At 41.1% G+C, this 26,553-nt stretch overlaps 1 protein-coding gene across 3 annotated transcripts in view; it reads right to left on the bottom strand.

The window, feature by feature from the left end:
* Positions 1 to 5,178: 5,178 nt before the first annotated feature.
* Positions 5,179 to 26,553, bottom strand: part of LOC140717299 (S-adenosylhomocysteine hydrolase-like protein 1) — a 90,998-nt gene continuing 69,623 nt past the window's right edge. For all 3 annotated transcript variants that reach the window (XM_073030745.1, XM_073030747.1, XM_073030746.1), the window contains exons 9-17: positions 25,054 to 25,117; positions 21,878 to 21,966; positions 17,944 to 18,014; positions 16,755 to 16,849; positions 15,997 to 16,095; positions 14,121 to 14,189; positions 12,940 to 13,018; positions 12,624 to 12,744; positions 5,179 to 6,343 (exon numbers count right to left, since the gene is read on the bottom strand). In XM_073030745.1, the coding sequence (XP_072886846.1) occupies positions 6,337 to 6,343; positions 12,624 to 12,744; positions 12,940 to 13,018; positions 14,121 to 14,189; positions 15,997 to 16,095; positions 16,755 to 16,849; positions 17,944 to 18,014; positions 21,878 to 21,966; positions 25,054 to 25,117 (694 nt within the window). In that variant the 3' untranslated portion in view covers positions 5,179 to 6,336. The remainder of the gene's footprint in view (positions 6,344 to 12,623; positions 12,745 to 12,939; positions 13,019 to 14,120; positions 14,190 to 15,996; positions 16,096 to 16,754; positions 16,850 to 17,943; positions 18,015 to 21,877; positions 21,967 to 25,053; positions 25,118 to 26,553) is intronic.

The following is a 26,553-nucleotide window of genomic DNA, read 5'->3' on the forward strand; positions in this document are numbered from 1 at the left end:
AATAACATAACCCAGGAAGGAATAATACAATGAGCCTTAAAAATAATTACATGTATCTAAGACAGACATTCAACTCAACTTCCTGCATAGGTTATAAATTATGCCTTTTATTAAGCTATACAAAATCATGAGGGGTGTAGAGAAAGTAGACAGTAATGGTCTTTTTGTCAGGGTACGAGAGTCTGAAACTAGACTGCATGGATTTAAGAGGAAAGGAGAAAGATTTAAGAGCAGTGACCTTTAATCAGAGGGTGGTAAGTCTGGAATTTGTTGCCACCTGTGACTGTGCCAAGTCATTTAGAGTGCATTTACGGCAGAGATAGATAGGTTCTTGATTAGCCAGGGCATCAAAGGGTATGGGTGAAGGCAGGGAAGTGGGGGTGACTGGAAGAATTGGATCAGCCCATGATTGAATGGTGGAGCAGACTCGATGGGCTGAATGGCCTACTTCTGCTCCTGTATTTTATGGTCTTACCCAGTGGATGGTGGCCATGTGGAACAAGCTGTCAGAAGCTGTAGAGGCAGGTTTAAAAGACATTTATTCAGGTACATGAATATAAAAGGGCTGAGAGGTATGAGCCAAACACAGGCAAATGTGACAAGCTCAAATGGACACCTGGGGAGGCATGGACAAGTTGGGTTAATGGGGTTGTTTCTGTTCTGTACTCCATGGCTGTTACAATTTTAAACATTTTACTCAGATTAGTATATCTATTTGATCATTTCTAGTCATACTTAAAGGATTACCCTAAGAACAAAGATATCAGAAGCAAAGAATATACAGCTTTTGAGATGGGTAGCCTGCAATTATGGTCAACAGGAAGACAGTTTTGCTTTGTTTTTGGTGTGCTTACAAAATCCACAGCTTGAGGCCTCTTTAATATTGTGACTAACACACAAATTGCCACATTCAAGAGTTAATATACAGACCTTACATTATCAAATAACATAAACAGAAGCAAATCATGCTGATTATCACCAATTGTAAATGTAAATAAATCACATAAATGTAAAACAGTCACTTAAGTGAACTTCTGGCCTTCGTGAAAGCTTGAAAACATTAACTTACAACTAAATCTTATCTTTGCCTATGTATTAACGTTAATTATTATATATCATTATTTAACCACACGACTTTGATTGCATTAGCAGTAATCAAACATTATACATCAATATATAATGGATCTGAGTTTGATTGCTAGCTGGTAGATTGTCACGTGGGTAATTATTTGTATGAAGCAGGAAACAATATATGGTTGCGGCAGGCTCAAGTCCAAAACAAAGAGTATTATGTCAGAGGGGTCGACAGAGGATGGTAGGTACAGCCTCAGAATACAAGGACATCCCTTTAGAACAAAGGTGACGAGGAATTTCTTTCGCCAGAGGGTGGTGAATCTTTGGAATTCACAGACAGCAGTAGAGTCTAAGTGATAGGGTATATTTAAAGCGGAGGTTGATAGATTCTTGATCAGTAAGAGTGTCAAAGTTTATGGGGAGAAGGCAGCAGATTGGGATTGAGGGAATTTTTTTTAAAAATCAGTCATGATAGAATGGTGGAAGAGAGTCGATGGGCTAAATGGACTATTTCTTCTCCTATGTCCTATGGTCTTAGGCAGAGTTTGGAACTTCCCTCCCCTACCCAAAGGGCAGAATGGGGGTGACATCCTACCGTTGAAGAGTGACCATTTATATACTCAAGATTCCTCAATAAGTCAGCATGCAGCTCAAGAACTGCACGAATAACCCATTTGCTGCTGTGGCTGCTTCATCTTAACTGCGTGCACACACAATACAGGAGAAAAATCACAGAAAAAGTCTCTTTATATGAATGAAATCAGCACTGTACATCACTGTCACAAAACTCAGCTAGGCCAAGTCACCCAACACAGAGCTGAGAAAGCCTGGGATTTCAGAACACCTCACGCCATGTTTCCTCATGAATGTTACTAATTCTCCATCCCACTCTCCCATTGCCTCATACACCATTCCTAAGAAGCACAGCTAAATGTTCAGTGAAGTATATTGGGAATTAACATTGAATTCAACAGTTTCATTTAATCAACCTTTCCAATTTTATCTCTCACGCTTGCAGCATTCAGCTTCTTTACTTTTAATTTTCTTTTAAAACTTTTATAATCTATTCCTACCAGCAGGATGGCGAGGTAGATACGTTCCTACCAAAGGAGGCGTAAAGTGCTCCTTCCCTCTGCTAGCTTGCAGGTCACCCTTGGGCAAGCTGTAGCACCTGCTTAGCCAACCAACAACCCCCCTCCACCCTGATCAGGGTCACTTGAAGCCATGGGAGCAGGTGGCAGATGGTCATAAGAGCAGCTGGTGTACATCACAAGTCCTGATTATGCAACCACTGACGCCAGGCAGACAATCTCTGAAGAGTATTAGTAATAGCTGGAGTCATCAGTCTTGTAAAGTCACTGCCCAGAAGGCAATGGCAAAACACTTCCGTAGAAACATTTGCCAAAGAACAATCACGATGGTGGAAAGACAGTGATCGCCCACAGCACATAACAAACAAACAATTCCTACCTGCCCTGTACTTCCTGTTCATCAGCCCTTCCCTTCATCTTTCAGTGAGCATCACCACCATTGCATCATTCAATCTGATCTTCATCTCATCACAAACCTTCCATATTGACCTCCCCTCTTTCTCTGCAACTTTTCCTAGCTGTAATGAAACATCAGACTTAAAGATTAACACTTCCTCTCTTCACAAATAGCTGACCTATAGATCATTCTGACATTTATGGAGAAGGGTAGGACTGGACCCCGGGTTGAGATTTTTGATTCGAGAAAGGCTAACTTTGAGATGCGAAAGGATTTAGGAGGAGTGTATTGGGACAATTTGTTTTATGGGAAGGATGTAATAGAGATATGGAGGTCATTTAAAGGTGAAATTTTGAGGGTACAGAATGTTTATGTTCCTGTTAGGTTGAAAGGAAAGGTTAAAAGTTTGAGAAAGCCATGGGATATTGGAAACTTGGTTCAGAAAAAGAGCGATATCTACAATAAATATAGGCAGCATGGAGTAAATAAGGTGCTCAAGGAATATAAAGAATGTAAAAAGAATCTTAAGAAAGAAATTAGAAAAGCTAAAAGATACAAGGTTGCTTTGGCAAGTAAGGTGAAAATAAATCCAAAGGGTTTCTACAGTTATATTAATAGCAAAAGGATAGTGAGGGATAAAATTGGTCCCTTAGAGAATCAAAGTGGACAGCTATGTGTGGACCCAAAAGAGATGGATGAGATTTTGAACAATTTCTTTTCTTCAGTATTCACTAAGGAGAAGGTTATTGAATTGTGTAAGGAAACAAGTAGGAAAGTTATGGAAAGTATGATGATTAAAGAGGAGGAAGTACTGGTGCTTTTAAGGAATATAAAAGTGGATAAATCTCCAGGTCCTGACAGGATATTCCCTAGGACTTTGAGGTAAGTTAGTGTAGAAATAGCAGGGGCTCTGACAGAAATATTTCAAATGTCATTAGAAATGGGGATGGTGCCGGAGGATTGGCGTATTGCTCATGTTGTTCCATTGTTTAAAAAGGGTTCTAAGAGTAAACTTAGCAATTATAGGCCTGTAAGTTTGATGTCAATGGTGGGTAAATTAACAGAAAATATTCTTAGAGATGGCATATATAATTATCTGGATAGACAGGGTCTGATTAGGAACAGTCAAAATGGATTTGTGCGTGGAAGGTCATGTTTGACAAATCTTATTGAATTTTTTGAAGAGGTTACTAGGAAAGTTAACAAAGGTAAAGTAGTGGATGTTGTCTATATGGACCTCAGTAAGGCTTTTGACAAGGTTTCACACGGAAGGTTAGTTAGGAAGGTTCAATTGTTGGGTATTAATATTGAAGTAGTAAAATGGATTCAACAGTGGCTGGATGGGAGATGCCAGAAGAGTAGTGGTGGATAACTGTTTGTCAGATTGGAGGCCGGTGACTAATGGTGTGCCTCAGGGATCTGTACTGGGTCCAATGTTGTTTGTCATATACATTAATGATCTGGATGATGGGGTGGTAAATTGGATAAGTATGCAGATGATACTAAGATAGGTGGCGTTGTGGATAATGAAGTAGGTTTTCAAAGGTTGCAGAGAGATTTAGGCCAGTTAGAAGAGTGGGCTGAAAGATGGCAGATGGAGTTTAATGCTGATAAGTGTGAGGTACTACATTTTGGTAGGACCAATCAAAATAGGACATACATGGTAAATGGTAGGGTATTGAAGAATACAGTAGAACAGAGTGATCCAGGAATAATGGTGCATAGTTCCCTGAAGGTGGAATCTCATGTGGATAGGGTGGTGAAGAAAGCTTTTGGTATGCTGGCCTTTATAAATCAGAGCATTGAGTATAGGAGTTGGAATGTAACGTTAAAATTGTACAAGGCATTGGTAAGGCCAAATTTAGAGTATTGTGTACAGCTCTGGTCACCGAATTATAGGAATGATGTCAACAAAGTAGAGAGAGTACAGAGAAGATTTACTAGAATGTTACCTGTGTTTCAGCACCTAAGTTACAGAGAAAGGTTGAACAAGTTAGGTCTTTATTCTTTGGAGCATAGAAGGTTGAGGGGGGACTTGATAGAGGTATTTAAAATTACGAGGGGGATAGTTAGAGTTGATGTGGATAGGCTTTTTCCATTGAGAGTAGGAGAGATTCAAACAAGAGGACATGAGTTAAGAGTTAGGGGGCAAAAGTTTAGCGGTAACATGAGGGGGAACTTCTTTACTCAGAGAGTGGTAGCTGTGTGGAACGAGCTTCCAGTAGAAGTGGTAGGGGCAGGTTTGGTATTGGTCATTTAAAGTAAAATTGGATAAGTATATGGACAGGAAAGGAATGGAGAGTTATGGGCTGAGTGCAGGTTGGTGGGAGTAGGTGAGAGTAAGCATTTGGCACGGACTAGAAGGGCCAAGATGGCTTGTTTCTGTGCTGTAATTATTATATGGTTATTTACACTATAATAAATGTTATGCTTAGTGATGTACCAAAACTAACCGCACAATCCTTACATTTCTGAGACAATCCTCCCTCCATATTCTATAATTAAACTTAACTAAATGAACAAAAAGAGTTACGGGTGTGAAGGCTTCTTTTTCATGCATCATTATAGACCATGATCGCTCTCATCCAGGCAAAGCCACATAAGACAACAGAGGCATTTTTGATTTAAAACATTTTCATGTTTATATAATGATCTTTAAATTCTTCATTATTCTTTTAAAATATAGATATTTTTATGTAACTGGAGTGAAAAGTGAAAGTACTTTCTGGTCCCACTGTTGGATATACAACCTCAGGCTCAAAGACATAAAACCCAAAGTATTAAGAGGTTACCACAAGAATCTAGTGCTTGGCTAATGGTCCTGCAAATGCACCAAGATTTTTTTAATATATATATATAAACTCCATCACAAGCGGTACATAATCACTGAAATGTTGTGAGTGTTTGTGGAACAGTAAGTCATCAGGACTCATCCAGAGGCCACAAACTCCATATGGCACAAATCTTATTCTAGTTTGATTTTGTCAAAATATAACTGACCAGGATTAGAATAGTGATGCTTCGAAATTATTTTCCCAATTGAGTCAACAGATGCAAGCTTTAATTTTCCTCACCTGATTGGTAATGATTCACGATCTGGTGTAGTATTTAATGGTGCCAATATATTAAAGCAGACAAGGGTAGCACTACATGGAGAAAGGGAAGCAAACTGAAACTTTCACACAAAACATTTTGTTTTGGTAACACAGTGATATTTACAGCTGCTTTAGGACTGAATCAGGTTTAAAACTTGATGCTCATCATTTATTACAGTCAGCGCTGGTTCTGGAGAACACATGAGTGTGGTTCAACTATGCTGGCAATCATCAATAGGATTCAATGGCCACCATGAACAGATTTTTAAAAACATAGTAAAAACAAGAACATCCTCTGGAAAAGATCAAACTGAGCTTTAAGCTCAAGTTGTGGATTAAAACGAATAAGATACAGAGCAAACAAAGATATTTTTTAAATTATTACAGTACAATCATATACAAGTTCAAGTGATTTCATGGAGACAGTCTGTCACAATGTGGTAAGACAGTTATATCTCTCGGCAGTAAATTAGAAATCAAAACACATTTAAAATTAGAATAAAAAGGAAATACAAGCAAAAGACCAGGCTGTTAAAGAAATGATGCCCAGATGTGTAGAAATGCTCTTCAAATACATTTAGGGAGCATTTAAACATCTGGGCTGGCTCCTACTCTGCATTCTTCTACTGAGGCTTTGGACAACTTGATCCTGATTTCAATCATTTGTATACTGGTCCATCTAATACCTGAAGGGAGAAGAAAATAAATGTTATGCATTAGAAGATTCTCTTAAGTTCCAATGATTTGCATTGTTTCAGTCCAAGACAAGTATGGTTCACACCCTTCACAGGTAAGTGTTCCAATATGCCAACCTGTACACTACCAATATTTCATAAAGAACCATTAACCATGGCTCTGTGGCAGGCAATGTAAATATAGACAGATGTAATGCTCAAAAGGCAACTAACATGTTACTTCATATTTTTGTAATATCAACACCTTGGGGGTTTCCTTAACTCAATAAGGTGGCATCCATCAATATGGATCTCCACCACCCAGGACATGCCCTCTTCTCATTAATAACATCAAGGAGGAAGTACAGGAGTCTAAAGGCACACACTCAATGTTTCAGGAACGGCTTCTTCCCCTCTACCATCAGAGATCTCAATAGTCCATGGACATTTTGCTCTCTGCTCTCTTTTTAGAAACATAGAAAACCTACAGCACAATAGAGGCCCTTCAGCCCACAAAGCTATGCCGAACATGTCCCTACCTTAGAACTACCTAAGCTTTACCAATAGCCCTCTATTTTTCTAAGTTCCATGTAGCCATCCAGGAGTCTCTTAAAAGACTCTATCGTTTCCGCCTCCACCACCACCGCCAGCAGCCCATTCCATGCACTCACCACTCTCTGTGTAAAAAAACTTACCCCTGACATCTCCTCTGTACCTACTTCCAAGCACCTTAAAACTATGCCCTCTCGTGCTAGCCAATTCAGCCCTGGGGAAAAGCCTCTGACTATCCACACAATCAATGCTTCACATTATCTTGTACACCTCTATCAAGTCACCTCTCATCCTCCAACGCTCAAAGGAGAAAAGGCTGAGTTCACTCAACCTATTCTCATAAGGCATGCTCCCCAATCCAGGCAACATCCTTGTAAATCTCCTCTGCACCCTTTCTATGGTTTCCACATCCTTCCTGTAGTGAGGCGACTAGAACTGAGCATAGTACTAATAGTGCTGTCTGACCAGGGTCCTATATAGCTGCAACATTACCTCTCGGTTCTTAAACTCAATCCCACGAATACCTTCTTAACCACAGAGTCAATCTGCGTAGCAGCTTTGAGTGTCCTGTGGACTCGGACCCCAAAATCCCTCTGATCCTCCACATTGCCAAGAGTTTTACCATTAATACTATATTCTGCCATCATATTTGACCTACCAAAATGAACCACCTCACACTTATCGGGGTTGAACTCAATCTGCCACTTCTCAGCCAGTTTTGCATCCTATCAATGTCCCGCTATAACCTCTGACAGCCCTCCACACTATCCACAACACCCCCGACCTTTGTGTCAACAGCAAATTTACTCACCCATCCCTCCACTTCTTCATCCAGGTCATTTATAAAAATCACAAAGAGTAGGGGTCCCAGAACAGATCCCTGAGGCACACCGCTGGTCACCGGCCTCCATGCAGAATATGACCCGTCTACAACCACTCTTTGCCTTCTGTGGGCAAGTCAGTACTGGATCCACAAAGCAAGGTCCCCTTGGATCCCACGCCTCCTTACTTTCTCAATAAGCCTTGCATGGGGTACCTTATCAAATGCCTTTCTAAAATTCATATACACTGCATCTATAGCTCTACCTTCATTAATGTGCTTAGTCACATCTTCAAGAAATTCAATCAGGCTTATAAGGCACAACTTGCCTTTGACAAAGCCATGCTGACTATTCCTAATCATATTATGCCTCTCCAAATGTTCATAAATCCTGCCTCTCAGGATCTTCTCCATCAACTTACCAACCACTGAAGTAAGACTCACAGGCCTATAATTTCCTGGGATATCTCTACTCCCTTTCTTGAATAAGGGAACAACATCCACAACCCTCCAATCCTCCAGAAACTCTCACATCCTCATTGATGATGCAAAGATCATTGCAAAAGGCTCAGCAATCTCTTCCCTCGCTTCCCACAGTAGCCTGGGGTACATCCTGTCCGGTCCCAGTGACTTATCCTACTTGATGCTTTCCAAAAGCTCCAGCACATCGTCTTTCTTAATATCTATATCCTCAGGCTTTTCAGTTAAAAAATGTGTTTGCACTAACTTTTTTTATATCTCTTCTTTTAACTTATTATAGTCTTTTGTATTGCACCGTACTGCTGCTGCAAAGCAAATTTTACGACATACGTCTATGATAATAAATATGTTGATTACTGGACACCAGTTTCAACACTGATCTGTGATAGATGTTAACATCCATGCAAACCTGACGAAGAAGCTGGATTTCAGAATGACTACACCAGCCACAAACCACAAAATGGCAAATTACACCTTGTGTGGAGTGTTGTATGTATAATGTTATGCAACACACAAAAAATGCTGGAGGAATTCAGCAAGTCCAGTAGTATCTAAGGGAATAAACAGTCAACGCTTGAGGCAGAGACCTCAATGCAAAACAAACTGCTTACTTCCATCCATAGATTCTGCCTGACTTGAATTCCTCCAGTATTTTGTGTGTTGCTCAGTATTTCCAGCAACTGCAGAATCTCTAGTGTTTACACATCGTGTTAAATGTGTGCAAAGAGCTCCCCCTGATGGCTGAGTCAGTAAAGGCAGCGTGCAACCTAACCACAGAGCCCACAAACCCCATTTCCTGCCATGTGGTTAGACTACCTCATGCAGAATAATAAAGATAATATCTGAGGTCAAGACTGAACCGATGTCAGAAACAATTCAACCACAATGCAACCACAACCACTTAATCTAACACTTAACCAACTAATCTGGTGGGACAATGACAAATCAGATCAGGGCTAAGGGCTTGGTAGCGTAGTGCTTAGCGTAATGCTATTGCAGCATTTCCTCTTGATGCTCTGCTTTCCCCCCACGTTCCAAAGACATACGCTTAGGGTCAGTGAATTGTGGGCATGCTATGGTGACATGGACATGGCAACATTTATGGACTGCCCAGCACAATCCTCGCTGAGTTGATTTGACGCAGATGAAACATTTCACAATGTTTTAATCTACATGTGACAAATAATGCTAATCGCTAATCTTTAAATAATGCTTTATTACATGTAGAAAATATAGTTAAAGACGTTCTATTTATTTCCCTAGCATCTTCTAAAACTTCATCAATTAATATGTCAGTATTAATTTTTCTGGCTCCGTAAGGTTGTCATAGCCAGGGAAGATAGTGGAGATAAGCTCCCACTAACTATTAAATGGTCCTTAGGATGTACATTTCAGATAGCCTCTGAAAACCAAGTCAAACTCCTAGCCTACACATGTGCTTGGCTATTAAGCCCAACGGAACCAATTCTACAGAGAGGAGAAGGGGCAAAGGCAGGTCACTGGCACCTTAAAACTGGTCGCTTTGCGCAAACGGGGCTCGTCACCTGTGGTTGGCACCTCATCTAGAAGGAAAACACTGATCTCAAATCTCAGCTGCCCTGTGGCGAAGGCTTTGGGAGTAAACCCCGAGGAAAAATCCAGAGCAGTAGTCCCTAAGGCAGTCTTACACTGAGCTCAACAATAACCAGCAACTTGTGCAACACCGCTGGTGCCAAACTGCATTGGTGTCTGTAGTTCCTTCGGATTCATCAGCAGTGTGGAGGGGGGAGCCTGTTACATGGGCAACAGCTTGCTCCCCATATTGTCATGCCCTGGCCTGTGTATCACGTAGACAGCTAAGACGCTACATCCATCGTCAACCTCGATTAATAAAGGGCCTCAATTAATTTTTATAATTTTGTCCATATTACCTGCTACAAGAGGAATGTCAGGTGGAGTTTAATCCAGGTAAGTGGGTGCTGCACTTAAGGAGGTCAACTGTAAGGGGATCATGCACAGTAATTGGCAGAAACCTTGTGAGTATTGATGGATTAGACTTGGCTATAAGTAGAATTGGATCCATTGGGTTTACTAGCCAAGCCACATGTGTAGGCTAGCAGCCTGACTTCACTTTCAGAGGCTATTTGAGATGTACATCATAGGGACCATTTTTCTGGAATGTCTGAGACTGAGGGTGACCAGACCAGATAGAAGTTATACAATTATGAGAAGTAGATATGGTAAGAGAGCCAGAATGTCTTTCCTCAGATAGAAATATCATATGCTGGAGGACACAGCCAGCTTTAAGCAGAGAGCAGGGAAGTTTAAGGGTTGTTTTTTTTTAAATACATAGAGTGGCCGGTGCTGGAATACACTGCCAGGGTTGGTGATGGAAGCAGAGATTAAAAGCATTAAGACAGACACAAGGGCATGAAATACTGGAAGAATATGGATAACGTGCAGATAGCTGGGATTCATTTCATTTGGCATTATGGTTTAGCAGTGACATTCTGGGCGGAAGAGCTTGTTCATGTGCTGTACTGTCCGGTGCTTATGTACTCAGTTAAAAGTCCATACTGCAACTTGGAGAGGGGCTTAATTGGGCTAAAGGGAAATTTGAGAAACTGATGTAGGCAGAGAGAAGAAAATGGCTAACTGGGAGAGTTACAACACGCTGCTTTGCTAGTATCACCCACATTTTGTGAATGAACAAACTCAGGTTATAGAAAGACAGTTAATCTTCAGAAAACTGAAGTAAATTGCAAAGAATCATTCATAAGATGGGGAAAGAGCACATGAAGTTCAGAACTAGTGAGTGTGAGGTAATGTGATATTTAAAAAAAACATGCAAACCTGAAATGGGTTAGTCATATGAAAGGGTGCATTAAAAGCGACACTTGCTGAAGATAAGTTAATAAAGTATCACTTTTAATTTCAAAGACTGAAATACATCCTCCATGAGATGATGAGCCCACATAAAACCTATTACCTCAGTTTGATTACTGTACATAATACGCTAGCTATATATCCATAAAACAAATATCCATAGGACATTACTGCTTTACCTACAGAGACAGGAATTTCTCCTATGGACAGAATGGCATAATTTTTCTAGACTGCAGTGATTAAACTGCCATAAAATGGATACATTTTAATGATCCAATTTCATACCAGAAATGTCTGAATGATGCCAATAATAAAAGGCCATTACTGTCAGACATTCAATGGTATCATACTCTGAGAACTTTTATTTTTATTGATCAAGATACAGCGCAGTGACAACAGGCCTTTCTGGCCCAATGAGCCTGTGCTACCCAATTACACCCATGTGGTGAATTAACATATTCATCTGTACGTCTTTGGAACATGGGAGGAAACTGGACTTGAGAGGGGAAACTGGAGCACCCGGAGGAAATCAATATTTCCCTACCTTCACTTAATAAACATCAAGCTGTTAATGCATTGATGTCAAAGTTCATTATACACTCAGTAGCCATTTTATTCGGTCCTGTACCTAATAAAGCGACTACAGAGTGTATGTTCACGGTCTTCTGCTACTGTAGCCCATCCACTTCAAGGTTCAATATGTTGTGCATTCAGAGATGCTCTTCTGCACACCAGTGTTGCAACATTTGGTTCTTTGAGTTAAGGTCACCTTCATATCAGCTTGAACCTGTCTGGCCAATCTCGTCTGACCTCGCTCTCATTAACAAGGCGTTTACACCCACAGAATGCTTTTTGGTTTCTCCCACCATTCTCTGTAAACTCTCAAGACTGTTGTGCATGAAAATTGCAGGAGATCAGTAGTTTCTGAGATACTCAAACCACCCAGTCTGGCACCAACAATCATTCCACAGTCAAAGTCCCTTACATCATATTTCTTTCCCATTCTGATGTTTCGGCTGAACAACAGTGGAAGCTTTTGACCAGGTCTACATGCTTTTATGCATTGAGTTGCTGCCACATAATTGGCTGATTAAATATTTGCAATAACAAGTAGACGTACCAGTGTACCTGTTAGAAACCACTGTCTTTTTTAAATAATACTTTTTTATAAGGTTTGTACTTTATAACAAACTCATGTATTTTTCACACTCACCGGCAGAAAGCAGTATAGCAGCTACACTAACGGTTTATGACCTTTCACATTTTTCACTGGCCAAGTATTACCCACGTGATGTAATTGTTTTAATTATGTAGCCTATTAATTAATTCATCACTATCTAAGGAATATCTTATCTATAAGAGTGATAGATTTTTCAGAAGCACTATCGTTATTGTTTTGTCTTACACCTTTTAGCATTAATTCCCCTCTTAGCATCGTTTTTCAGTTTTGCAGAATTTCATTGTTCATTTGCAATTTAAAATAACTGAAATCTTGGAATTAAGACTTCTCATCATTCTTGACCAGAAATTAAACAGAGATGCAACATACCTAATATAATGGTTACTAAACTGTACCTGTAATAATTAGGTTTGAAAGGTCCATTTTTGTTCAGGCCAAGATATTTTGCCTGATCATCAGTCAATTCTGTCAAGTGGGCATCAAAAGTTGGCAGGTGCAAACTGGCAACATACTCATCTGTAGAGACACAAGATTTAGACACAAGTGCTGGGTATTGGACAACTGATTTTTTTTGACACACATGCAAACTTTTCTGAGATATTAACTGAAATAGTCACTAAGGAACAACTTCGGAGACTTCATGCTCTTTGTCCCACCACAGTTCTACACTATGCCACACTTCTCACTCCTCTTCATGCAAAGGCCACTTACCCATCTTCTTGGGCAGAAGATACACATCTTGCTTGTAGCGGCCCTCCGGGGCGTTGTAGAGCTCGATCAGAGCCAGTGCCTATACAAAAATCAGTTCAAATCACTAATATGTAGTAGGTAGGGTTTAGATAAAAACCTCTGTTTTCCTAGGAATTTCACTTTTTATTAAATATGACAAGTTTTGTTGATCATATGTAAGCTTTATCCCTTGAAGTAATTCACTGGTTTGCTAGCTGCAACTGGAGGTCTTGTGTCAAGGGAACAGAGACCTGCCTGTTTAACTAATGTTCACTTGAATGGTCCCATCTCAGCAGCTGTTTAATGAGTTTCTGTATACGTCTTTTTCTACATAATACAATAGGGATCTTTGCTCATCATCTCTAACCAGAAATGCTGTTCATGAGATTAATGAATCTGGCTCGTCTTAAAGCTCATCACAACATCATAAGCAAGACAAATGAAAAAGCTGGAGAGAAGCGACCAAAGAGATATCTCATTATAGTCAACTCTGACACAGAATGTTACAAGTACCATGACCCATTTCAAGTTGGCATCCCATTCCCATTCTAACACATTGGTCCATGGGCTCCTTTACTGCCATGATGAGGTCACTCTCAGATTGGAGGAGCAACAGTCTATTTTCCATCTGAATTTCCTCTAAACTGATAGCATGAACATCCACTTCTCCAACTTCCTCTTCTCTTTTTCAATTCCCCATTATGATTACCTTCTTTTCCCTTCTCCTCTCCTCTCAACTGCCCATCACCTCCCTCTGGTGCCATCCTTTTCTCCTATGATCCACTGTCATTTCCTTTCCGGTACCTCCTTCTTCAGCCTTTACTGTTTCCACCCATCACCTCCGAGCTTCCTATTTATTTCCCCCCCTCCCCCACCCAGCTTCCTTTCCTCTTCACCTGGCCTCACTCATCATCTGCCAGCTTGTACTCCTTTCCCTCCCCACTGCCGCCTTATTCCAGCTTCTTCCCCCTTCCTTTCCAGTCCTGATGAAGGGTTTTGGCCCAGTACGTCAACTGCTCACTCTTTTCCATAGATGCTGCCTGACCGCTGAGTGCCCCCTGCATCGTGTGTGTGTGTGTTGCTTTAGATGTCCAGCATCTGTAGAATCCACTGTGCTTATTACAAGTACTTGCATTGCTTGCTTGGCCCATCCATTCCCTTACCTGAGTAGTCGCTGTGATTGAAAGCACAAACGTAGGCACAGTTGAACAGCTCAAGTTAAGGAGACGACCCTGAACCAAACATAATGGTAAATTATTAAATTGACACTTTGAATCGCTCATCATTGCCGGTTAATTTATTTTTTTTTAGTGTTAAGGTGGTTAAGCTTGTAACACAGAGGCCAATATAGAAACAGGAGCTCAAAGCAGAGTGAAATTAGGGTTTAGCACTGAACTCCACCATGGGCAGTTCCAAGCCTGGCTGAGAAAGGAGGAGGGTTGTGTACCGGGCTAGCAACCCTATCTCTTATAAAGACCCAGAGCTCCAGAAAAGCTCCAAAGAACTCATCCCTGGGAGAGGAAGGATCTTTGGCCAGAAGACTACTTGAAAGACTGGCTCAGAACAGTGGATTCTGTCAGCTGCTGTCAGTGGCCTATGTTCCAGTAAGGATAATGGGCTTAAGCAAGTTCCTGAACTGCTACAGCAATCTACAGCTAATCACACCACTCCATTCCTTCCCCATTACCTGATACCTTCTGCTGCATAAGCTAATCATTTTTCTGCACAGTTGGAGGTGCAACCTGTCCAGTTTCTTTCATCAATAATTTAATGTCCAGAAATTACACCACCAAAATCTCATTGAAACCTACCAAATACTGAAAGGCCTAGATAGAATGGATGTGGGAGGATGTTTCTTATTGTGATGAGTCTAGGACCAGAGGGCACAGACTCAGAATAGAAGGGCGCCCCTTCAGAACAGAGATGAGGAAGAATTTCTTTAGCCAGAGGGTGATGGATCTGTGAAATTCATTGCCACAGATGGCTGAGGAGGCCATCTGGTTTTAGGGAGAAGGTGGGAGAATGGGGTTGAGAGAGAAAATAAATTAGTCTTGATCAAAATGTGCAGCAGTCTCAATGGGCCAAATAACCGAATTCTGCTCCTATGTCTTATAACAAATGCAGGTTCTCATTATCCAAGAATATTGAACCAAAAGCACAAATTCCATCTTTAACTATCTCAATAAAACTCAGAAATAACAATCAAATTTCCTTCTTCAGTTCGCATTCTTATCATTCTACCATTGATGGGGAGTACCCTGACTGGCAGTGCATGGGATCGCAGGAGTCTGTAGCAGGTTGGAGACTCAGCCAATTCAATCACAGCCGTAACCCTCCTCATGAACGAGGACATCTTCGAGAGACAGCGCCTCAAGAAAGCGCTCCCCAACCCCAAGGACGCCAAACATCCGGGACCTGCCCTCGTCTTGTTGCCACCATCAGTGTGGTGGCACAGGAGCCTGAAGATCCATACTCAGTGATTCAGAAGCAGTTTGATCCTCTCCACCTGAACAGGCCGTCCATAAACTCTACCCTACTATCCCTTTTCCTTGTACTATTTTGTATTTTATAGTAGTTTTACATCTTTGCACTCTACTGCAGCTGCAAAAACACAAATTTCATGACATACAATTTGGTGATAATAAATGTGATTCTGACCCGGATTGCCCAAGAACCCTGTAGCATTCAAGTTCAGCACAATGTTATCTTCTACAAGAATACTCTGCTGGTCTAAAGAGGTAATTAAAAAGGCAACTAAATTATGGTGTTCATGGCTTTACTTTGGTGCCATTTTGGACAGGCAGTATTTGTATTTTTTTGTTTTACAAAATGAATAGAGCAATAAGCTAAAAGAAAACTGAATCAAAGGAACTGAAATCATAAATGATACAACTTAAAACTAATTACCACTTTTGGCAGCAAGGTAAACAAGTATACCATCTGGTTCCTCCACAGAGTACTTTCACAAGATTTTTAATGTTGTAGAGACGTTACTCTTGTTCGGAGTCTCAGACTATAAGCAGAATGAAACTTACGAACCTCAGCTAAAAGTACAACACGTTTCCCATCCGGCCAGATCACATGATCAACTTGAGACCTCACACGTTCCCAGGTTAGTTCAGGTGTACGCAGGCTAGCCTGTGGCAAGACAGTCATGAAGAGAAACGTTTTAAGTATTTAAAGAGATCTCCAAAAACAAGCAATGATGGAAATCTAGTGAGTTTCATTTGGAGCTGTTCAATTAGTAACAAAATTAATTCATATTTTGTTCAATATTTTCCCATTTTAGTAAACTCTTTTGAGCCTCTATAAACTTAAACATAGCATATTGTGAATAACATTCACAACTTGTTTTTAGGCTTCTGAAAAAGTTATTAAAGTACTGAACCGCGACATAGAAGGGGCCACAGAATAACAATGAAAAGATGGACTTTGCTTTTGAACAGGAACTATTTACTTAATTCACCATTTCCTACACACTTTAACCCCGTCATGGATGGTCCAAAGCCAAGCTGCAAGAGGAAGGGGCTAGCAAACCCATCCCATAAAAATAGTGCTACAGAAATGCCAACAGATGCTCTGGAGGCTTCATCTGTGATACAGGAGAGATCTTTGATAGGCTAAACCTAGAAACAGCTTGAAGGACTGGCCAGGACAGAGCGCTCTGGCAATTTGCTACCAGTGGCCAATTATCCAGTGAGGGTGTTGAGTTAAGTACTGCACACTTGCTTTGAAAGTTCAGGTTTCTTTTGCACATTCAACTTCATCTTTTAGTTTTGTGATAAGCATTTCCTTACCACGTCAATTTCTGTGTTGGAATGACCCATATTGCAGACAATGCACCCATTTTTCATTCGGTCAAGTAGCTCTCTAGTAACAACATTCTTGTTACCTACAAAGGGAAAAGATTCATTTTTAAATACTATACAACTGAATGCAGAGACAAGAGATTGCAGATGCTGCAATATGCAGCAGCAAACTATTTGCTGTAAGAACTAAGCAGATCAAGCAGCATCTGAGGAGGGGAAGGAAATGTTGAAGTTTTCAGTCGAAATCTTGCATCAGAACAGAAAGGAGGGAAGATGACCAGCAGAGGGGAGGAGGGATGGTGAGACAGGAGACAGGCAATGGGTGGACTAAGTATCGCAGTCCAGAGTGATTGATGGATTAGTGGAAGGATTCCATCTGCAGTGTTCTGACCCGAAACATCAACAATTCCTTGCCCCTTTCTCCCCCCCCACCCCATCCACAGATGCTGCTCGACCCATTGAGTACCTCCAGATTTAAATGCTATTATATTTCAAACTAAAATTTAAGATACAGAGCAATTTGTACAAGCTTGTCCAATCAAGACAGGATGTACAAGAGAAAACACATCAAATGAGTTTATGATGATATAAAAGTGGTTGACGGGTCAGTTTGCCTCTAAGTGCCATTAATCATGACATGAGCAAAAAGTGCCCAAGATGTTTCAGTTTCAGCAGCATAACAGAAAACATTATGTAAGAAGTGAAAAATAAAAAATAAAATGACATTATTCTGTGTTTTTTGAAATTTCTCAGTTGATTTTGATGCCTTTTGACAGAAGGATGTCTCCACTGGAATTGTTTCAATGGACCTGAACCAAAATCCCAATTTTATTCGAACTTGCCCAAAATCAAATGTAGGAGTATCTCAATTTCAGCATTTAGTAAATAAAAGTAATATTAGACACATCCTGCCACAACTTCAAATATTACGAACTTTACTTCGTATGTAGTAATACACACAAAATGCTGGAGGAACTCAGCAGGCCAGGCAGCATCGATGGAAAAGGGTAAACAGTCGACGTTTCAGGCCAAGACCCTTCATCAGAACTTTGGGATTTTTTAGCATTCCTTATCGTATGCCTTTCCCCATTTGAATAGAATATCGACAATCACAGTGCATAGCCCAAACTGTTAATTATTATCTATGCTGAAAAAGACACGTGTATCTCTCCAGTACCTGTGCAGGTAATGATCAGATCTCCTTGTCGTATGACTTCGGTCAGTTTCATCACACGAAACCCATCCATACTAGACAAGAAAACACGTTATTAAGATGAAAATGAATTCAGTGTCTTGGTTTGACTGCTTTTGATACAAGGATAAATACTTGTGGACCCATCTGCTCCAAAAAAACCTTGTGAAGACTCATTATACTAACGACGAAGTGAGAAACCTTAGCTATCCCCAGTATGAGTACAAGGGCAGCAAGTGTAGCCAGATATTTGGATTCAACTTTGACCTTGGATGCTGTCTATATAGACTTCAAACATTGACATCATGTGGACTCCTCTGGTGTTCTGGCTTCCAAAGATGCACAGACTGATAGGTTAAATTGCCCATAGTTTGAAGAGGAGTGGAGGGATTTGGAAGAAGTTGATGATAATGTTGGAATGTGGGCAGAATTTAAAATATGGGATTTAATATAGGATTAGCATAAGTGCATGGTTGATGGTCAGCATGGACTCAGTAGGCATGTTTCTGTACTACATCTCTCCGTGACTCCAAAATCCTACCAGTCTCCTGTCAGATGATTTAACATCTGAGGTGTAGTGGACAGTGAGGAAGGTTTTCAAAGCTTGAAGAGGGATTTGGACCAGCTGGAAAAATGGGCTGAAAAATGGCAGATGAAGTTTAATACAGACAAGAGCGAGGTTTGCACTTTGGAAGAAAAAAACTAAGGTAGAACCTACAAGGTAAATGGTAGGGCACTGAGGAATGCAGTAGAACAGAGGGATCTGGGAATACAGATACAAAATTCCCTAGAAGTGGTGTCACAGGTAGATAGGGTAGTAAAGAGAGCTTTTGGTACATTGCCCTTTATAAATCAAAGTATTGAGTATAAGAGTTGGAATGTTATAGTGAGGTTGTATAAGGCATTGGTGAGGCCGAATTTGGAGTATTGTGTGTAGTTTTGGTCACCAAATTACAGGAAGGATGTTAATAAGGTTGAAAGAGTGCAGAGAAGGTTTACAAGGATGTTACCGGGACTTGAGAAACTGAGTTACAGAGAAAGGTTGAATAGGATAGGACTTTATTCCCTGGAGTGTAGAAGAATGAGGGGAGATTTGGTAGAGGTATATAAAATTATGATGGGTATAGATAGAGTGAATGCAAGCAGGCTTTTTCCACTGAGGCTGGGGGAGAAAAAAAACCAGAGGACATGGGTTAAGGCTGAAAGGGGGAAAGTTTAAAGTGAACATTGGGGGGGGGGGGAGCTTCTTCACACAGAGAGTGGTGGGAGTGTGGAATGAGCTGCCAGATGAAGTGGTAAATGCGGGCTCAATTTTAGCATTTAAGAAAAACTTGGACAGGTGCATGGATGAGAGGTGTATGGAGGTATATGGTCCAGGTGCAGGTCAGTGGGACTAGGCAGAAAAATGGTTCGGCACAGCCAAGAAGGGCCAAAAGGCCTGTTTCTGTGCTGTACTGTTCTATGGTTCTATCATTGTGGAGCAAGCTTATACGTTCTTAAACCAGAGTAGCTATATTGATTACAATTATTCTACTTCATATAAGTTCAAGAGATTATCAATGCAATTTTGCCAAAGTATATTATTTTTAGTGATTATTTTGCCAAATAATCATTCTTGCTTTGTTTAATGATTTAGTGATAGTTCAATGATTTAGGACGGTATGCAAACATAGTGGTTAGTGCAATCACTGTACAGCGCCAGTCACCGCGAATCTGGTTTCAATTCCTGCTACTATCGGTAAGGAGTTTATACATTCTCCGTGACCGTGTGGGTTTCCTCTGACTGCTTTCACTTCCTCTCATATCCCAAAGACAGATAGGTTAAGGTTAGTAAGTTGTGGGCATTCTATGTTGACACTGGAAGCATGGCACTACTTACGGGCTGCTCCCAGCACAATCCTCAGACTGTATTGGTCACTGGCACAAACAACACACTTTCTGTACATTTCAATGTACACGTGATAAATAAAGCTAATCTTTATATTTACTTTCCTCTTGATGGGAGGCACTTCCCTCCTTTCCTCCCACAGTCACCAGTTCTTAATGGGGGTGCAATTCGACCAATCACAAATGCCTCCAGCACACAGGCCAAGTGATTATAGGACACATGGCCTATAAGGTCAGTCACTTCTCAGCATAACCCTCTCCTCAAAAATGGTGATGGTGAATCATAAACAGGAAAAATCAATGGGGAAATTCCTCACACCTCCCTCCCCACCCAGGGGAGCTGCAGATGAAGACCAAAGGCTAAAGACAGAGACAAGGAATTGTAACATGGGTAAATAATCCAAAAGGAAACCCAGGTTACACTGCGGTGCTTACACAAGTACTTGATTGGCTACAAGAGAACTTGAGTTCTGTGCATTTCTTCCCTCAGTGGGAAAGAAAGTGTGGTCCAGTTTACTTCTGCCCTAGATATACACCATAAGCCCCATTTTTTCATCCTCACACTATATCCAAAAGCTCAAAATAATGACCATCAATGCTCGACCTTCTCAGCTGCAGTGCAAATACAAGTATTGTCTCAGAGATGGAAGTTGTCTTGGAGTTGCTTTCATTTCTGAGAGCAGACACAAGATCCTCTGTGTTAAATTAGTGGGTCTTGCAATTCATGTGTTCTACTTAGCATCTAAGTAGATAACTTAGTACACAAGTTGCTGCCATCAGGAAGAAGGGACAGGAGCCTCAGGATTCTCACCACTAGGTTCAAGAACAGTTGTTACCTTTCAACCATCATGCTGTTGAACCAGAGAGAATAACTTCACTTGCCCAATCATTGAAATGTTCCTACAACCAATGGACTCGCTTTCAAAAATCCATCTCATGTTCTCAATATTTATTGTTCATTTATTATTATTACTTCTTTCTTATTGCATTTGTACAGTTTGTTGCCTTCCACACTCTGGTTCAATGGCCAAGTTGGACAGTCTTTCACTGATAGTTATGGTTGTTATTCTACAGACTTATTGAGCATGCCCACAAGAAATTGTATCTCAGGGTTGTATATGCTGATATACATGCACTTTGATAATAAACTTACTTTGAACTTTAATAGAGTTCAAACTTGTGTGATGTTATTTTATACAGAACATAAAGCATCTTAAGTCGATCCTACTGGCAGTACCAGAGCACAAGACAGACAGACAGACAGACAGACAGACAGACAGACTTTATTGATCCAGAGGGAAATTGAGTAGAGTCTGTAGAAGCTGGAAATCCAGAGCAACACACACACACAAAATGCTGGAGGAACTCAGATGGTCAGGCAACATCTATGGGAAGTTATAAAGAGTTGACGTTTTGGGCCAATACCCTTTATCAGGACCCGAAACATTGACTAGTTATTCCTTTCCAGAAATACTAAAGCACCAATTTTGGACATGGACAAGATGGTCTTCAACTTTGATGTGGAATGGTCTCACTGCCTGCTGACATTAAATAGTTAGCTGAATACACTCAAAAACACCCATTAATCCAAATGAAAATTGTAACATAATAAATTCAGCTTTTTCATGACAAAGTTAAGACTTTGAAATACATTCCCCACGAGTTTTAGAATAAAAATGCTTGCCGTTTTTAAATGGTTAATGTAGATGCAGATTTTTTTTTTTAAAGTACTGAAGTTCCAAATACTTGGGCCCCACAATGATTTTCAAATTAAAATGCAGATATGTAATCCAAGATAACCCTTACCAGCAATGCTAAATTAAATGTTCAAACATAAAGTACAACATTTCACAGGAAAACAAAAGGTGGTATAAATGGTACAAGATAAAACACTTGTACCAGCAGATAAATGTTACCATAACATTCACTTTTATCTTAAAGACTGCAGTAACCACAACCCCTCTGCCTCCCTACATCCCCTAGCCAAGATACTAGAGGTGTGACCAGGAGCTACAATGAAAATTCAACTTACCAAGCTTGCAGAGCACAAATTGGATCAATTTCTGTCACGTACACTATAGCACCAAGAGCCTTTAGAGCCGCACAGCAGCCTTTGCCAACCTATGAAAACATTAAAAATACTATTATCTTTTTCTTCATGTAGACTTTATTTTGATCATGTTTTTACCCCGATTTACACCAAATGGCTTCAAAAAAAAGAAAACTTAACAGTCATTGTAAAGAACAGAAAAAGATTAAAAATGCGAAATGAAGCATAAATTGCTGAGGGTTGCAATTGGCCGACCAATGTCAATATAATTCCCAATGCAATTTGCAGTCCATCGAGAGGAGTACACAAAATGCTGGAGGAACTCAGCAGGCCATGCAGCACTAAGGAAAGGAATAAACAGTTGACATTTCAGGCCAAGATCTTGGCTCGAACCACAACTGTTCATTCCTCTCCACAGATGCTGCCTGATCTGCTGAATAGCTCCAGCATTTTTGCTGGATTTCCGACATCTACAGAATCTCGTGCTAATGCAGTCAGTCGAGGATTGTCACCACAACAACTCTTCCCAAAACCCGCCAGCAGTCCTTGCTGCAATGATTCAACTTTATCGATAACTGCACTCCAGCAAAGATTGTGTTGATCTATGGAACAAGCAGGAAAACAATTCAGCCTTCCTCACTGTGACTCCAAAATGATCAAGGTCACACCAGCTCCACTTGCACACTCATCAGCTCATAGACAAGATCCAAAGCATCATGACTCTCCACTGAAAGAAGATGGATCTCATATGGATCCTGTGCAGGACTCTTTATCCACCTCAGAAATTTGGCTCAAGGAACTCATCCTCAGCCCTTAGAAACTACCCAAGTAGTGTGAATACAGAAGGCTCAGCAAAGAGGTCTGCCCCAGAGTTTGAGTTGCACCAGGTAACCTTCCACCTCCCTTCATCCTGACACGTGCAGAATCCTCCACTGTTCATCTATTATTTTTATTTTATTTAGAGATACAACGCAGAACATGTCCTTTCAGCCTAACAAGCCACTCTGCCCAGCAATCCACCTAATTAACCCCAGCCTAATCACAAGACAATTTACAATGACCAAATAAACTACTAACCAGTGCCTCTTTGGACCGTGGGAGCACCTCAAGGAAACTTAGGCTCCCGTTACAGACACCAGGATGAAGACAAGCTGGTATTACTAATTTTAAAAAAGGTAACAGAGCTTCACACTCTAAACACTAATCCATTCTTGAACTAAATGTATATTCAACATTTTTTTTATTTCTTATGATCTGAGATTACTAAATTCAGAGTGACTAATATTATTTTTTCTTCCTCTAAGTGTAAAACCAGTAGCAAGACTCTGGCCACCATGTTAAGGTTCTCTGTGTAATCACTTTCTACTGCTGGCGACCTGGCTAGTTTGCTACGGCCCACGACAATTCATTTCACTGGAGTATCTATCACCCTAACCCAACTGGAAATGGATGAGGATGTTACACAGTGCTCTCCAGATAAATTAGAGTACACAGAAGAGGAAAACGTCTGTTCCACAAGAGAAATATTTGTTCATTATGTGCTGTTCAAAGTTTTAAAAGGTTCATTTACTACCAAACTATACAGCTCTGAAGTTTTTCTTCTCCAGGTAGCCACTAAACCAAGAAAGAAAAGAACGGCTGCACGTTCATCAACTGCCAATTCCCTTCTCCCTGCACAAGGAACAGGCACATTGACCCCCAAACCCCCAGCCCCACACACAAACAAACTGAGAAAGATGGGTTGAAAAAACATAGAACACAAAAAAAACCATAAGACTGAAAAAAAAAGTTCACAGTCCAAGTCCACGTTCAAAATGCAGAAAATCTGGGCAAATTTCTCCCTCTCCACAGCAGAGCGATCTCAACCAGTGATTTAAAAAAAAGGTAGTCTCCCCTCTCCGTCGCAGAGTGATCACACCAGCAATAAAAAGGCACTCTCCCCTCTCCAGCAGCAGGGTGATCTCATTAGCAATTTAAAAAAAGCAGTTTCCTCTCTCCAGCAGCAGAGTGATCCCCCATCAATGAAAAGGCAGGCAGCAAGTGTCTCAATCTCCCTCGCTGCTTTAATTTGCAAAATGGAGTCGTACAACAGCTCGCAGCCTTCTTGCGACGAGGATCTTGCATGCTGCTTCTGCCTCCTGGAAGCCCCTCAGAGACTGCAGAGTGCTGAAACACCAAAACGATCTCCAAAGTGCAAATCACAAGCTCCAACAGCTCCAGAATCATATTCAAGACGAAAAGCAAACATAAAAGAAATGAAATATATGGTTTCATGATCTATCCAGATGTTGATTGGAGGAGCACTGTACACAGGCGCCATCTTGACCAGAAAATGTGTTGTATGACGTGGGCGATCACAGTCTTTCCAAATTCTTGGCAAATTTTTCTACAGAAGTGGTTTGCCATTGCCTTCTTCTGGGTAGTCTTTTCAAGGGTGACCCCAGACATTATCAATACTCTTCAGAGATTATCTCACTGGCATCAGTGTCCACATAGCCAGGACTTGTGATATGCACCAGCTGCTCATACGACCATCCACCACCAGCTCCCATGGCTTCGCGTGATCCTCACTGGGCGGGGTGGTTTAAAGCAGGTGCTACACCTTGCCCAGGCTAGTGGAGGGGAAGGAGCGTCTTACACCTCCTTTGGTAGAAACGTACCTTCACCCTGCCACCCAAGAGAAATATTAGGTATTGCTAAAGCCTTCTCGTTTGCAAGGTGGCATCGAAAATGAGGCTGACTGAGTAAGCATCAAATCCTTCAAGCACATTTTTAACAAAATAACTAATCAGGTAATTTCACTATCACATTTGCAGGAGTACAGGGAAATGTAATGCATAATGCATTTTTTATACTTCTGTGAAAACTGGTCACTTTTACTACCAGGAAATAATGATTCATAATATTATATTGTTGAGAAATTAATTCACTTTGCATTCATGAGAAACAGATCCAGCAACAATGACAGAATCTCAATCAACACTCTGACAGTAATGAGTTTCAGAATGGCTTACGAGTCATTTATTGGTGTTTGTGCATGGTTACTTGCTTGGAATAAAATGGAATGAAATATTCAAGGTTTAAGTCACAAACTCATTGGTAAATAAAAGACCTTTTAGGCAAAAAGTTTCTATTTGAGGTCATTGTTGTGACATTACCTCTCCATACCCACAGACAATAACTTGCTTTCCACCAAACATGACGTCTGTTGTTCGCTTTAACCTAGAACGGAACATGAGATTTACTGATTATGAGTTTTACAAGAAGAGCAAAGCTTAACTTATTCAAAATCAGATTGACAAGTCTGCTTTAAGTCCTAAGAACTAAAACAAAGATAGGTAACTATCCTTACAGAAGGATTCAGTGGTACTGCAAAACACATATTGAACCAGGAGTTTCAGTAGTTCTTCGTGAAAAGGTATGCTTGGATGCTCTAACCCTAAATAGAAAACATATTCCATGGATTTATTAATGGTGAACACGTAATGGTTGCTTAGCGGAAGGAATCAAAAGCAAAAAGCAAGATCCTCTCAACTGCAGCAGCAGCAGGCAAGCCTGAGACCTGAGGTCTGGTTCTCGCTACAACTGAGGCTGTACATACTTCCGGTAAGATGGCGGAGCATACAAACAAAGCAGCCTCTTGGGGGCCAAACAAAAGGTACTTTTTGCTTTGAAAAATATGTTTTTTAAGATCCAAAGACAATTCTACTTCGCGGACATTAGGTACAGCGCAGGGGCACTGCATCAGTGAGCTGCTCATTGATCAGAGGAACCAGTTTGGGTACAGAGGAGCTATCTGTCTGCAGACCATGTTGAAGCCCGCTACTCGGAAGCATCGGTGTAGGTGCAGTATAACCGTGGGAGATTGTCTTGGACACTTCACTTGCGATCGCAAGACTCTGTGGACAAAGATTATGCGAGTTGCCGCAGGTCTGTTACCCTTGTCTTGTGGAGGGACAGTCGACATAGGAGCTGTATAGCTTCAGTTGTAGTGACAATTGGGCCTTAAGCCTCAGGCTTGCCTACTATTGCAGACCCACTGAAGTGCTATAGTGCAGTGGTCCCCAACCACCAGGCCGCAGAACGGTACCGGGCCACGAGGAAACGATATGATTTGTCAATATGAAATGTTACGAGTCAGCTGCACCTTTCCTCATTCCCTGTCACACCCCACTGTTGAATTTGAACGCATGCAAGGTCATCAGTCGCCTAAATGCAGTGATACCCTAGCGCCAGGGATCACTGGTTGGCCTCGGGTAACCAGCCGCCTTGCGCGGCCGGCAGGAAGTGCCGTTGCTACTGGCCTGGAGCGCAGACAGATGGGCGCTGCCTCCAAACCTGTTTAGCACACTGAATGTTCCTGGGGAACCCAGTGCTAAAATATTCGCAGACGACCTAAATCTGGTTCAGGGTTTCATAAGTAGCAGGGCAGCTACCTCGCTGCTATCTGCTGAAAGTCATCCCTCCAGCCAAACTTTTGTCCTGTCCACCGATGGATCCTACCTACCTACAAGGAGGGCAGGGACACGCCCTGTCGCACTCCTCGCTCGGTCGGTCGCTCTCTCCGGACTGCAACCGCCACGGCCCCAGTACGGAGACCTCTGGCCCTTACCCTGTCCTCTCACTGGTGTGTTGCAATGATTTTATATGTTCATATG

Source organism: Hemitrygon akajei, chromosome 27, assembly GCF_048418815.1.
Source record: "Hemitrygon akajei chromosome 27, sHemAka1.3, whole genome shotgun sequence".
Lineage (NCBI taxonomy): Eukaryota > Metazoa > Chordata > Chondrichthyes > Myliobatiformes > Dasyatidae > Hemitrygon > Hemitrygon akajei.